Source organism: Mustela nivalis, assembly GCF_964662115.1.
Source record: "Mustela nivalis genome assembly, chromosome: 1".
Classification (NCBI taxonomy): Eukaryota; Metazoa; Chordata; class Mammalia; order Carnivora; family Mustelidae; genus Mustela; species Mustela nivalis.
Window position 1 is genome coordinate 194,109,898 of NC_139020.1, and position 14,351 is coordinate 194,124,248.

The following is a 14,351-nucleotide window of genomic DNA, read 5'->3' on the forward strand; positions in this document are numbered from 1 at the left end:
TTTTCCACACTGTGACAGTTAATCTCCATTAAATTATGGCATTTCAGTAATTTGGAGTGATTTTTAATATATTCTGTTTAACATTATTTTCTATGTTATGAGTGCAATTTAGGGGGGAAAGATAGACGTTCCTAATACGTGTGCCCTCAGGATAAATGAATTCAAGTTTACCAAGATAACATAAACTGTATCTGGACTATGCTTATTATTCCACAAATCATGTAATAATTGGTTTAGACAAGAAAGACTCGCAATGAATCCTGTGTCAGTTTTGCCTCAAGCTCACATATTGGATCACATATTGGATACCAAAATTAAGACAATATGTGAGCAGAAAACAGAAGCCTTGAACCCTTTAAGTATGTAACACTATGGTTTTTTGTTTTTGTTTTTTTTTTTTTAAAGATTTTATTTATTTATTTGACAGAGAGAGATCACAGGTAGGAAGAGAGGCAGGCAGAGAGAGAGAGGAGGAAGCAGGCTCCCTGCTGAGCAGAGAGCCCGATGTGGGACTCGATCCCAGGACCCTGAGATCATGACCTGAGCCAAAGGCAGCGGCTCAACCCACTGAGCCACCCCTCAGTGTTGGAAGCTACAGTAAACGTACATATTCATTCTTAAGTGTATCTCTGGGCAAACTCAACCCATAAGAGTTCAACAACTTATTAATATGCTCTAGCCACTGAATAATCAAATTTCAGATTGAAGGGAGCTAAAACCCATTACATGAATTAAAGGCATACATAAAAGTGATTATGACGTTAATTTTGGCAGATAAATACTAGTAAATGAATCATGGTAATATAAGACTAGAAGCAACCCAGAACAGAAACTGGGAAGATACAGAAAAGAATCCATGAACAGAAATAGTGCAAAGGTTGAGGTGCCTGGGTGGCTCAGTGGGTTAAAGCCTCTGCCTTTGGCTCAGGTCATGATCCCAGCGTCCTGGGACAGAGCCCCATATCAGGCTTTCCGCTCAGCAGGGAGCCTGCTTCTCCCCCTCTCAGCCTGCCTCTCTGCCTACTTGTGATCTCTGTCAAAGAAAGAAAGAAAGAAAGAAAGAAAGAAAGAAAGAAAGCAAAGGTTTTGTCACCAGGACTTGCTATATTTTCCTGTAAATCTACAGAGTAAATGAGGAATGATTTCAGGTTATACCGTTAAACACAGCAGATAGAGATACCTTTACTTAAACTCTTCTTACTAGGTTGGCTTAAGAAATAGAGTTGAACCTTTAGATGAATGGATAAAGAAGCTGTGAGATATATATCATATATACATATATATGGGTTATAAATATATATATGGGTTAAATGGGTTATATATATGCATATATACATAAAATATATATATACATATATATATGTATGTATATATGTATACATATATACATAAAAAAAAGAATGAGACCCTGCCATTTGTGACAACATGGAGGGACCTACAGGGTATTTTGCTAAGGGAAATAAGTCAGAGAGAGACATGTGCTATATGATTTCACTTATATGTGAAATCTAAAAGAAATCATGCAAATGAGTGAACAAACAAAAAGCAGAAACAGATCCATAAATACAGAGAACAAACTGATGGTTATCAGAAGGGGGGTGGGGTGGGAGGATGGGCCAAATGAGTGAAGGGGAGTGGGAGATACAGGACTCCGGGTACAGAATGAATAAATCACAGGAATAAAAGTCACGGCACAGAGAATATACAGTTGTTCTATAATAGCGTTATATAGTGACAAACAGTAGCTATACTTGTGAGCACCACATAATGAATAAACTTGTCCAATCACTATGTTGTACATGGAAACTAATGTAACATTGTGTATCAACTATACTTCAAGAAAGAAAATAATAATATAGTAATCATAAAATAAAATAAAGGTGCTTTTGTAACAGGAACAAAGGAAATAGAGCTGACTCTTGAACAACATCAAGTTTGGGGCACTAAACCCCAGCACGGTTGAAAATCCACATATAATTTTTGGACTCCCCCAAAACATAACTGCTCCTAATAGCCTATGCTGACAAAGCTTTATATAAACAGTTGATTAACACGTATTTTGTATGTTATATGTATTATGTACTACATTCCTACAGTAAAGTAAGCAAGAGAAAAGAAAATGTTTTTAAGAAAATCATAAGGAAGAGAAAAATACATTTACAGTACTGTTACTGTATTTATTAAAAAAAGTTCCTACATGTGGACCACACAGTACAAACTCATGTTGTTCAAGAGTCAACTATACTTGTATTTTAATATCCCCAAGGCAAAAAGAAAGGAAGGATTAAAAGAAGTCCAAGAGAATCTCAGAAATGCTTATGGAGAAAGTGCATTTTAAATGAGAGCCCTCTCATTTTGGCTTAGTAGGGTTATTTCATGACGCAATTGCAAATCAATCACCTAATAGTATAAGCAAAAACATTTCTGGTCCTTAGCCACGTTGTGACTCTGCAAATCTGTGCTTCCAACTGATTGCAAAGGCAGAGCTCTGGCTGGAATTCTTTTAAAATCTTGACTTATTGTCAAAGCACTAAGCAGTGTTCTGGTAAATCATATGTTTAATTTTAATTCCACTTCAAAAGACTGAGATTTTATTGCTGACTTTCTAAACAATATAGAGCAGTGTAATTAGTTGGGATAGGCTAGGCTGAGGTAACAAAAAAGACTGAGAAGTACATAATTTCTCAAACCCAGCAGAGTCCACTCTTTACTTAATAGTCTGAGAAGGATACCCTGGACAGCAAGCAACATTTCTCTCTGGGGCAATTCAAGGTCCCAACTCTTTCCATCTTGGGTCTCTGCCATTCTCCATGGTCTCACAGTTGCCTGTCCCCAAACAACAGAAGAGGGAAAAGCAAGTCAAGGAGGAACATGTTCCTTAAGACTGTGGCCTGGGGAAGGCACACATCCCTTCTGCCAACATTCCACAGGCCAAAATTGGGTCAAAGAGCCATACCTAAACCAAAAGAGTTTGGGAAATGAATGTGTGGTGAATGTGCGTGGTGTGTGGTGAGGGCAACAGAAAAGAATGAAAAGGTTGCTGGTAAACAGTGAACAATTTCTGCCACGGGCAAGTCAACTCATCTTGAGCCTCCGGGAACCTTCATTTACAAATGGGTAACAATTAGTTACAACCACAGAACAATCTGGAGAATTTGTGAGTATGTATACCTATAAAGCACTCTGTGTTCCATGGAACACTGTGTTATCAGTTGTGAATAAACCCCGGCTATGCTATTGTTAGTTTGAAACATTACCCTGGATTAAGTAACTAAATGATGTAGAACTTTCCACCAAAGAACATTATCAAGAAAGCTGTTAGATGCAATTAACAGATGAACTAAAGAGAGTGCTGATCCCATGTTCTTTTATTCTAATTATGTTACCCCATATAGAGCCACTTTCTTTCTTCCTGATAGAAAGCATTATTTTGTTCCAGAATTGCAGATTAAACTAATTCATGAATCTGAAATGTAACTCTAGAAAGCATCTAGACCCTTTAAAAATACTTTCATAAAGAGACATTTTAAAATACAGAGGTCTCAGACCTTTCTGGAGGAACTGAAGGGAAAAACTACCATCCAAAGCATCTGGGAAGCACCAGGTAATGGACTGTATAGTAAACCCACAACCTTTTGCATATCAACCATGTAAAATAAATATCGGTGGCGAAACAGCAGCATAAGGAGAACAAGTCTCACTCATGTGTAGGCAGTGTAATTTACGAGTGTGCCAGACAGAATGGTAGCAAGAGACGTGACCCACCTGGAAGCCAAAGCTAGAAGATGTTAATCCAGCTCTGCAAGTGAATCATTTTGTGACTTTAGGAAAATTATTTAGCCTGGTTTCTCTGCCTAAAGAGGCAAATGGTAAGCAGATACTTCTAGAATACTTTCTAGAGAAAGGGAGAGGGAGGAGAGGAAGAGATGGGAGTCAGATAGATGGGAAAAGGTGCCAGACTGAGAATGTCCCCCATTGTTCTGGGCTATACTAAACATTGTATGTTTGCTTCTGGAAGCCTTGAGCCTAAGAATCAAAATATAGGAATACAAGAAAACCGGGCATCATTATATTTGTTCAGCACTTAAGAGAAACAAATGCTTTCTTAGGTGTGGATTGGAAACAACCATCTCTTCTCTCAGGTTTATGTGAATAAAGAGATTCCCCTGAAATTCCAATTAATCCAGCAAACATGTATTAGGCCTTGTCTCTATGCCAGAGATGTGTGATGAAGACGACAGACATGGGTCCTGCTTCATGGAGCTGATGATACAGACACCACAGAAATAAATAAAATAATTACCACTTGCAGATGAGTGCTACGAACAACACGAGGAAATGAGCCATCAGGATATCCCAGGGATATCAGAGAGAAGAATGTTCCAGAAAGGGAGAATGACAAGCGCAAAGGCCCTGAGGCAAGACTCATTTGGCACATGTACAGGAATAGAAAGGAGGCCAATGGGCTGGGGTGGAATCATTCAAAGGGCGATTCATAGAAAGTGGCCATAGGCAGAAAGCTAACCAAGCCAAATACAAGGGAAAATTAGGCCTCAAAGTAAATGAGAAAGAGTTTCAGTTCCAAAAGATTCACATTCTCTTGAATAGATCTTGAGAACTGTGTAGGTATCACAGTCAACATTAACGTGTTTTGGGCCACACGAACATACATTTTAAAGCAATTTCCTACTCTCAATATGAACCCTCCCTAAAGTAGCTTGCTTTTTTTTTTTTTTCATGAGTCTAGCCCTGTTCAATCAAAAATAATAAATACAAAGGAAATGTCTTAGATTTTGGTAAATCTGTGTAAGAAAAAAAAAAAAACTAATGAAGAAGTCCTGGGGATATAACATATAGCCTGATGACTACGGCTAGTAATAGTTTTGCATATTTGAAAGCCGGTAGGGGAGTGGATCTTGAAAATTTACCGAAAGAAAAAAAAATTTTTTGTAATATGTATGGTGACAGATGTTAGCGCCGGACTGTTGTTTGGTCCCTTTGCAATATATAGGAATACCACATCATTACACTGTACACCTGAAACTAAAACAGTGTTCGATGTCAGGTATACCTTAACAAAATAGTAATTTTTTAAAAGAAGAAAAGACTACTTTCTTCCGTTTCAGGTGTGCCTTTGAATTTTATTCCAAGGGCTTGTATTCTGTATTCAAAGAACACGTAACTTTTTAAATGAGGGTACAGATTTTTAAATATCGGATTGAAAGCAGGTGGAGGGGAGTTCAGTCTAGTCCTCAAGGAGGCAGAAAGGTCGCCCTGGTGTAGAGCAAAGGGCTCTGGGGGAAGGAAGGCGTCTCTAGACTCTACCCCTTAGATCCCCTTCGCCTCCCCACCACACCTTGGCTCCCACCCCCGGACTCGTGTGGAACTCTGAGCCCCCCCCCCCCAGCTTCAATTAAACCATCCATCAAATGAGGATGCCCACACTTCCCCTACCTCACCATGAGGCTGCAAAGTGAAAGAGAGCCCTTGCCTTTCTTCTCGGATCCACTCCTACTCCTCCCCACAGGTTCAATCAACACTTAACCCACAGCGCCTGAACCGCTTCCCTCCTTATCGGCATTCATACACGCTCCTTACCTGATACTGCAAAGAATAGAAGGCATTACCTTCTTTCCATTAACCAACGGCCCCCGGGACGTAAAAATCATAAACCATACAAATGTGACGGGGTTCCTCCCCCTCTTTTTTTTTTTTTTTTTTTTTTTCCTTTCAAAAAATTCCGATTCCAGGGGCGCCTGGGTGGCTCAGTGGGTTAAAGCCTCCGCCTTTCAGCTCAGGTTCATGATTCCAGAGTCCTGGGATCGAGCCCCGCATCGGGCTCTCTGCTCAGCGGGGGGCCTGCTTCCTCGCCTCTCTCTCTCTCTCTCTCTCTCTCTCTGCCCGCCTTTATGCCTACTTGTGGTACTCTGTCTGTCAAAAATAAAATCTTTAAAAAAAAAAAAAAAATCGACTCCGGGGCACCCGGTGGCTCAGTGGGTGAAGCCTCTGCCTTCGGCTCAGGTCATGATCCCAGGGTTGCAGGATCGAGTCCCGCATCCGGCCTGCTTCCCCCCGCCCCCCTCTCTCTCTCTGCCTGCCGCTCTGCTTACTTGTGCCATTTCTCTGTCAAGTAAATACATAAAATATTTTTTTAAAAAATTCAATTCCAGGGGAGTATCCTTTCCGCCTGAGAAAACGTTCTTTGAACAAGCGGAGAGCGGGTGAACAGAGTCCCCGAGAGTCCCCACGCCGCGTTTCACTCTTGGGCTGGTACCTGGAGCTTTAAAACGCGTGTTACAAGGCTTGAGGCGCGTCTGCTCGGAGAACGAGCCGTTGGAGGCTTTCACCGCGGCGCGACTCGCGCGCCTTGGCGGGCTCGAGCCCACCGGCTTCAGACGAGGAAAGCGAAGAGCAACGGTGGCGAGCCCAGGACACGCCTGTCTGTACACGTACGGGAGGGCTACTTTGGCTTTTTTTTTTTTTTTTTTTTTGAAGATGCTCCTTCAGGGGGGGAAAAAATGCTGACGGCGGCGACCTAGTGAGACCGGAGATCTGGGGTGACTTTCGGGGTGCCGCCCCTCCCCGCTTCTCTGTGCTCTCCCCACGACCGTGGAGTCCCGCACAGCCACAGCGGGCTTTTTCATTCTGCGGCCCCGCGGCGGTCTGCTGCCTCGTCCGGCAGGAGCCCGGTGAAGGCTCGCGGGCAGGACATTGTTTTACCCGGAGTCCAGGAAGCTCCTGAGTTTCCCCGCCTGCCCGCTCGGTCCCTGACTGACTCCAACCCCACACACTTTGGACCTTCACGAACCTAACGCTCCCGGAACCAGGCACCCGGGGGCGTGGACGCAGCGGAGCACAATAGTTGTTGTACCCCACCCCGCGCCGCGAGGCCCGGCCGAGAGGCGGAAGTTGAAGCTGCTGACGCTACTGGGGGAATTTTGCCTCGATGGCACCTTCCTGTCCGCGGCTCCGCCTCCGCCGGAGGGGCTCGGCTCCGGAATTCAAGATGGAGTCGCTGAGTAGAGCTGGGCAGGAGATGAGCTTAGCGGCCCTGAAACAGCACGACCCCTACATCACCAGCATCGCAGACCTCACGGGCCAGGTCGCTCTGTACACCTTCTGCCCCAAGGCCAACCAGTGGGTGAGTGCGGCCAGGCCGAGGAGGCCGGCCTCCCGGCCGGCGCCTCTTAAAGTGGCAGCGCGGACTGTCCGGGGTTGGGGGCGATTCGGGAGGCCAGGGCGGCAGCGGGGAGGCCAGGGACTGAAGAAGAGACTGGCCGGTCCCTGAAGGGTGTCAGGGGCGCCGGGAATTGGGGAGAAGCGCGAGAGAAGTAGGCCCAGGACGTCTAGTGGGGGGAAAGCCGATAGAAGGAAGGATTGGAGGAGGATCAGTCCCTTGGGGTTGGGTCCGGAGACCTGGGCGATATGCCTTCTTTGCAGACGTGTTAGTGGACGAGAACGGTGGGGGTCCGAAAGGCACCCGAAAGATTGTGTTTGAAGCTGTGAGGGGTGTTAGATAAACTACAGATACATAATCTATAAAAGTAAACACCGTCCTCTCCCCCCACCAGGCACGTAAATAAGAACCCCCTTCATAGAGGTCATTTGGATTTAAAGCTGGAAATCCAATTAGTTGCAATTCTTGGAAGAGGGGTGGTGGGGATAAGTCCGGCTTTTATTGAACTACACTGTATTCCAGAGTTTTGGAAAAGATTTCAAGGTACTTAGGGATTATGTTAATTGGATTCCCTTGAACCCTTTGGAAAAGAGACCCTGTAAACGTGTTTTCGTTCCAGCTGTGCTGCTGGTGATGTCACCTCTGAATCCTCCCTCCGGACTAAGTACTTTTTGGGTTTTTTGTTTTGGTTTTTTTTTTTTTTTGCGCGGGAGGGGGCCCGAAAAGTTACATAGGGTTTGTTCTCTGACTTGTTGGCCCCTGATGAAAAGAAACATAAGTTCCAGTTTTCTAGTAATTAACCCTCCATAATTCATTCATTCAGCTCTAGGCTTTACTTTTGGCAAATAATCCGTGAATATTTGGTGGGTTGAGTTCATAAATGAGTAACACTCACATTTCAGTAAAAATATGAAATCCTTATATTAACAAAAACCTGAAAGATTATTGTAATACATTCTTTACAGTATAAAACAGATACATAGATTATATTTAGACTAATTCTGTGAAAATCATTTGATGTTTATAAACAATTCAGATGAGAGCTTTCAGAATCCTCTTGCTTCTTTCACTTCCTGGAAAAGAAGGAGGTTTGGAAAGCCACAAAGAACAAAATTACAGATTTTTTTTTTTTTTTTAAGTGTAGCTGTTTTAGACATTGCCTTAGTTTGAATTGTTCTGAATCGTTTTTCTTTATTTGGTCTGCATATAAATTTGTGAGATATGAATTGCAGACAAATGGTGAAGACTTAGGAGCAGGAACTTTGGACTAACAGACTTTTAATTCTAGTTTTCCACAGACTTTCAGTATCGTTGAATTTAAATTGTAGAGTCCTGCTTCAAATATGAAATACTAGTTATAATAATCTGAATTGAAAAGTAAGCTGCCATTTTTTGTTCATTTGGATAATGGCACATAGTGCATAACCTGTATCTTTTGTGTCTTTATTTTACAGTGAGTTATAACTTTGCACAGTTCTGTGTTTGAGCAAGTTTTCTTTCACTGTGAGACCATTGATTGCCACTTTTTTTTATACTAAAATTTTACATTTGAAAGGCAAGAAAAGGCCTATGAATCCTTAGGAAGGAAAAGTTTTAAGATGATATTTAAGGTAGAGCAATACTCTCAATATGATAAATATTTTTTAAATGTTTATATCCCAACAAACCCGATTTTGAATGACTAGCCTTTAAAGTTTTCTAACAATTTGTTGATTGCATTAAAATACATGGGTTCAATCCAAGCTATGAACTACTGTGGTTATTTAGTTTTTAAAAACACCGTATGTGTTTAAAACCTAAGTCCATTTGTCACAGCAAACAAAAGATAATATGAACTCTACTTTCAATCAAAATGTTTCATTTATGCTTAAAAATTATAATTATTTATGTCCTACAATGATTAGCTTAAGGCAGAGTATAGCTTCAGTTTTCATGATTCTTCAACGAAGTTCTAAGAATAAAAAACTGTGTTTGACAATATTTAACAAACCACAAAACTTGCCATTCATAAAAATATACCAATTGCCCAATGATGAAACAAACTCTCCTAGAAGATACCCCCCCCCCATCATCCTGGCCAAACTTTGATAAACTTTAAAAGTGAAGGAATTGCTGTACACAAAAGCTTGGCTTTAAAATTTAAAAATCTGGATAAGACATTTTAGCTTTATAAAAGGAAAGTGGGGTTCCTGGGTGGCTCAGTTAGGGGTCCAACTCTTGGTTTAGGCTCTGGTTATGATTTCAGGGTTTTGAGAGTCTGCTTGATATTCTCTCCCTCTCCCTCCCCACTGCCCCTTCCCTATGAGTGCGTATGCTTTCTCTCTGAAATAGTCTTTAGAAACTGGAGGGGAGGGGGGCTAATTCTAAGATTTTTCACCCTAAATTTTTAAGGAGAAAAATGCTGCAGATAACAGACATGTTGCTGGACCAAACATTGTATATACCTTAGTATGCAACCCAAGCATAGAAAGGATACAAAAGAAACTAACAACAGTAGTTTGTAGAGTGAGAGACTTACCTGACCTGTTCTAAAGGGACTAATTTTAAAATAAGCAATTTCATCTTAAACATGAAGTATTTCTCCATTAGGACCATTTGGGGTTGGATTATGGGGGAAAAACTAACCAAGTCATTTCTGTTATAGGAGAAGACCGATATAGAAGGGACCTTGTTTGTATATCGAAGGTAAGCTTTTAAAAAAAAATGATACATATGTATTTTTAATCTAATGGTGAGCAGTGTTATATAAAGTGGTTCAGCCCCGTTTTTGGAACCTCCCTGCCTGACCTTCTTCATCCATTTCTAGCTGTGAGATCTGAACCAAGTTATATCCTTTCTTTGAGCCTTCCTGTGATTCAGAATAAACAGAACTAGAGGGCGCCTGGGTGGCTCAGTGGGTTAAGCCGCTGCCTTCGGCTCAGGTCATGATCTCAAGGTCCTGGGATCGAGTCCTGCATCGGGCTCTCTGCTCAGCGGGGAGCCTGCTTCCTCCTTTCTCTCTCTGCCTGCCTCTCTGCCTACTTGTGATCTCTCTCTGTCAAATAAATAAATAAAATCTTTAAAAAAATAAATAAATAAAATAAACAGAACTAAAACTTACTTAGGAACTAGCAAAACTGTGTCAAAATAGAAAATATTTTCCAATCATGAATAAGTCTAAAACAGATGTGTTTCTCCCTCCCCCTGTATTAAAAATGTATAAAGAGAGAAAAACTTAATACATAGACTAACTCTATAAAATAATGTAGTTGAAAGGTCAGTCTCTCTATTCTGTATTTATTAAATGAGTCGTCTTCTTATGACTCTGGTTCTGTCCCCTTTCTGAACCCTTCCCCACAAAAAAATTCAGGATTGGGTACAGTGTCTTTAGTGATGTCATCTTCATTTGAGAGTCCTTTAGAAAATCTGGTTTATTCAGTTGCACGCTTTTTATTTTCAACTTTTCTGTGAGTTAATTATCTAAAATGTGATTGGTTTGCAAATTGCAGCTTTTGTTTTTGTTAGGCACCTTTTGTGTCCTAACTTGTAACTAACAGAAAAGGATAGTCATAGAGTTCCTTGGTCCTGGCTCTCCCTTAGGTTTTGCTCTGACTACAACAGGTTCCTTCCCATGGTTTCTAAGTTTAGAGATTCAGCAGGAATTATTACTGATGTCCGGTCCTCCCCACTTCTTTTTTTTTTTTGGTACTGTGAGTTACCATTTAAAGATTGCCTTCTATATTGATGGTCATTAACAAGAATTTGTCAGGCATTCCTCTAAATTTTGGCATGCAACTTTGAGATCTTTCTAAAAACATCTTTTTCCTCCTTTGTATTTAAGTGCTTTGATACTACATCGTAACTATAGGAGCTCATCATCATTCTTTGCCAGGGTGCCTTTACCCTTCATTCTTTGCCAGGGTGCCTTTACCCTTCACCTACTTCATTGTTCTGTATTACCTCTATGGTAATCTCTAGAAACTCTAGAGATTGTTAGAATCTTGGTATCTATGATATTAGGAAAATATTTTACCAGCCTCACTGTTAAACAGTATAGTACATCTCCACTGGTTCTAAAAAGTAGGAAATTTAGTATAATAAATGATTTGGCTTAATTCATGGAGGCTTACATAGTATTGATCCTAATAAAAGAAAACCAAAGAACTCTTTGGGAAATATGAGAACATTTTATGTACCTTGGATAAAAGTGTACCACAGTGTCAGAATATCATTTTGCCAGAGACCTTAGTGTACAAAAAGCCTGGATTTGGAGTCTGAAAACCTAAAGCTCAGTTCTGGTCACATTATTTGTGTGACTTTGGACAAAGGCTTTAATCATTCTGAGTTTATTTCCTAATCTGTAGAGTAGGATTCTCAAATCTCCCTTGTGTACAGAAAAACGATTGAGAAACTAAGAAGTATCACATGCATGTGAAGATCATGTACTAAGTCACTTTGGTATGAGAACCAAGAATCATGTACTGAATCACCCTGATATGAGAACAAAGGATGTTTGTTATCATAGGATTCAAGGCATTTTCTCTCTTAACTCAGGAGAACTGTAGAAAGACTTATTTGGTGTAAGAAAAAAAATCATGATTATAATGGTGGACAGTCATTATTAAAACCAGGTCTGTACTGTGTTTAAAATAAGTGATATTTTTGTTGAGTAACTGTTTATTAAACATCTGTTAGGTACCTGTCTTGGCTAATATCTGAAAAAAGAAGCCAAAAATCCCAGTTTGCATGGAATTTACATTCTAGTGGGGAAAGACAAATATGAAAAATAAGTAAATGGTATGGAAAAAAAGAGAAGAGAGTGGGAGGTATTGAACTTGAGAGAGGCTGGGAGCCTGAGAAGGGGTAGTTCTCCAGTAAGTGTCATTGAAAAAGTGACATTTGAGGAAGAGCCTGTTGGGGTTAAGGTAACTAGATTCTGGGCAAGTGGTCCACGCTGAGGGCTTTAGGTAGAAGCATTCCTGTAGGGAGAGTGATGAGCTTTGTGTGGCTTGAGCAGAAGCAAGGGGAGAGGCAGATGAGGTGAAGGTGAGAAGGGCACCTATCAGCCAAGGCTTTGGTGGCATTAGAAAGGGCATTGGCTTTACTCTGGGGAGCTAAGTCCTTAGAAGCTACTGAGAAGAGGAGGGGTATGATCTGACTTGAATTTTTTGTTTGCAATTTTAAGTGCCAACAATATTGTATAATGTGGTAATATCCTTATTCTTTGAAATGGAAATAAAGAAGTAGATAACATTTCTGCAAATGAAACAGTGACTACAGGTGTTTTTCTTCTGTCAAATCTAAGGTCAGCCTCACCTTACCATGGTTTTACCATTGTGAATCGACTGAATATGCACAATCTGGTTGAACCAGTGAATAAAGATTTGGAATTTCAGCTCCATGAACCATTTCTTCTGTATAGAAATGCAAGCTGTGAGTATATCCGTTTTATTACAGTTCATCTATTTACAATTTAAATGGAGTGACTTGAGTTTCTATCATCATGTTATTTTTGGAGTTTCAAGTTAAAATAAAAAATACAGGAATGCCTGGATGGTTCAGTCAAGTGTCTGCCTTCACCTCAGGTCATGATCCCGGGGTCCTGGGATGGAGCCCCGTATCAGGCTCCTTGCTCAGCAGAGAGCATGCTTCCCCCACTGCCTCTTGCTCCCCCTGCTTGTACACGCTCTCTGTCTCTCTGAGAAATAAAGAAAATCTTTTTTTTTTTTTTAAGATTTTATTTATTTATTTGACAGAGAGAAATCACAAGTAGATGGAGAGGCAGGCAGAGAGAGAGAGGGAAGCAGGCTCCCTGCTGAGCAGAGAGCCCGATGCGGGACTCGATCCCAGGACCCTGAGATCATGACCTGAGCCGAAGGCAGCGGCTTAACCCACTGAGCCACCCAGGCGTCCCAATAAAGAAAATCTTTAAGAATATATTTTTATCTGCACTCTTAGGTTATAAATGAGTCTTAGATCAAATCTTTTAAATTGGGCTTCTAAAATTGAAACGCTCTTATATCCAGTAACTTTTTATATTGTTTTAGTTAAATACACTCTTCCATATAATAGCAGTACATCATATTCCTGTTGTTTGTTTTATGAAAATAAATTTCATCCTTTGTTTTGGTTGGACACTGAATTATTGGCTGCCCATGCCCCTGAGCAACAGAATTTAGTTTGAGAGATTCAGGATGGGGACTGATATATTTATCCACAGAGGAAGTACTGTCTTTACCCTGGTTGTGGTATTTTCAGTCTGTTTATTGAGTGTCTGTTGGGTACAAGTTCTGGGCTGAGAGCTATTGTATCATTAATGTTAATGATACAATAACCCATGTGGGGCAGGCAAGCAATTAAGGGAGCTGAGACTCAGAGGTGAGTGGCAGGTCCCCAGTTGGAGAGCGAGAATCATAACACTTTTCTCTCCTCCTTAGTTCCAGGGTCCTTCAGGCATTTTACAGACTCTTAAGAATGGTTGCATGCAGTCCACAAAGCTAGAGTGGCCCTTTCAAAAAGTTAAGATGTACCAGTGGGGGGAAAAAAAGATACTAAAAAGTATCCTCAATTACTGTATTTCAGTATGGATGTTGAAGGCATAAGTGTTTGAAGACAGAAGAGAGACTGTTTGGCACTGACTATGGGTGGATCAGACCTAGTTAGTAGTAGAGTGACCATAACTATTATCCAAGGAGATTGCTGGAGAAATGTTACTTCTCACATAAAAAGGAAAAGTTATTACAAAAAATTAAAAAAGGAAAAGTTACTGTTTGGATTTCACTTGACTAGAAGGTAACTGGTACTGGAGGAATGTCTTTGGTGTAATATATAAAAAGCTCTGGAAATTAGGCCCTTTTAATTTCCTGAATGAGGAATGGTAAGTTCTGTTTCAGAGCCAGAAGCCCCAAATTCTTCTCCACAGCTCACTTTAAGTATTTAAGTGAAATAGTCTCTTGGTTTTTTTCAGTGAACTGTTGTCCAGATAATTCCTTTCTGAGATTTTAGTGTCTGGGGGCATATTAGAAATGCTTTTTAATACCTATAAGTTCAGAGGGATTTATTTAAACTAATACTACCTTCAGATGGCAGTTTTGTTTGTGCGGAAATTCTGCAGAGGAACATAGTTCCAATTTTTTTTTTTTAAGGAAAATTTATTTAATTCTGCTCTTTACTACCAGGAAATTAATCTAGCTAT

The 14,351-nt window shown here is 40.7% G+C and overlaps 1 protein-coding gene across 1 annotated transcript in view; it reads left to right on the forward strand.

The window, feature by feature from the left end:
• The first annotated feature begins 6,470 nt into the window (after positions 1-6,470).
• DCP1A (decapping mRNA 1A) overlaps positions 6,471-14,351 on the forward strand; it is a 59,604-nt gene continuing 51,723 nt past the window's right edge. Inside the window, exons 1-3 of the mRNA XM_082743052.1 lie at positions 6,471-7,141; positions 9,822-9,862; positions 12,462-12,589. Of these exons, the coding sequence (XP_082599178.1) occupies positions 6,947-7,141; positions 9,822-9,862; positions 12,462-12,589 (364 nt within the window). The 5' untranslated portion in view covers positions 6,471-6,946. The remainder of the gene's footprint in view (positions 7,142-9,821; positions 9,863-12,461; positions 12,590-14,351) is intronic.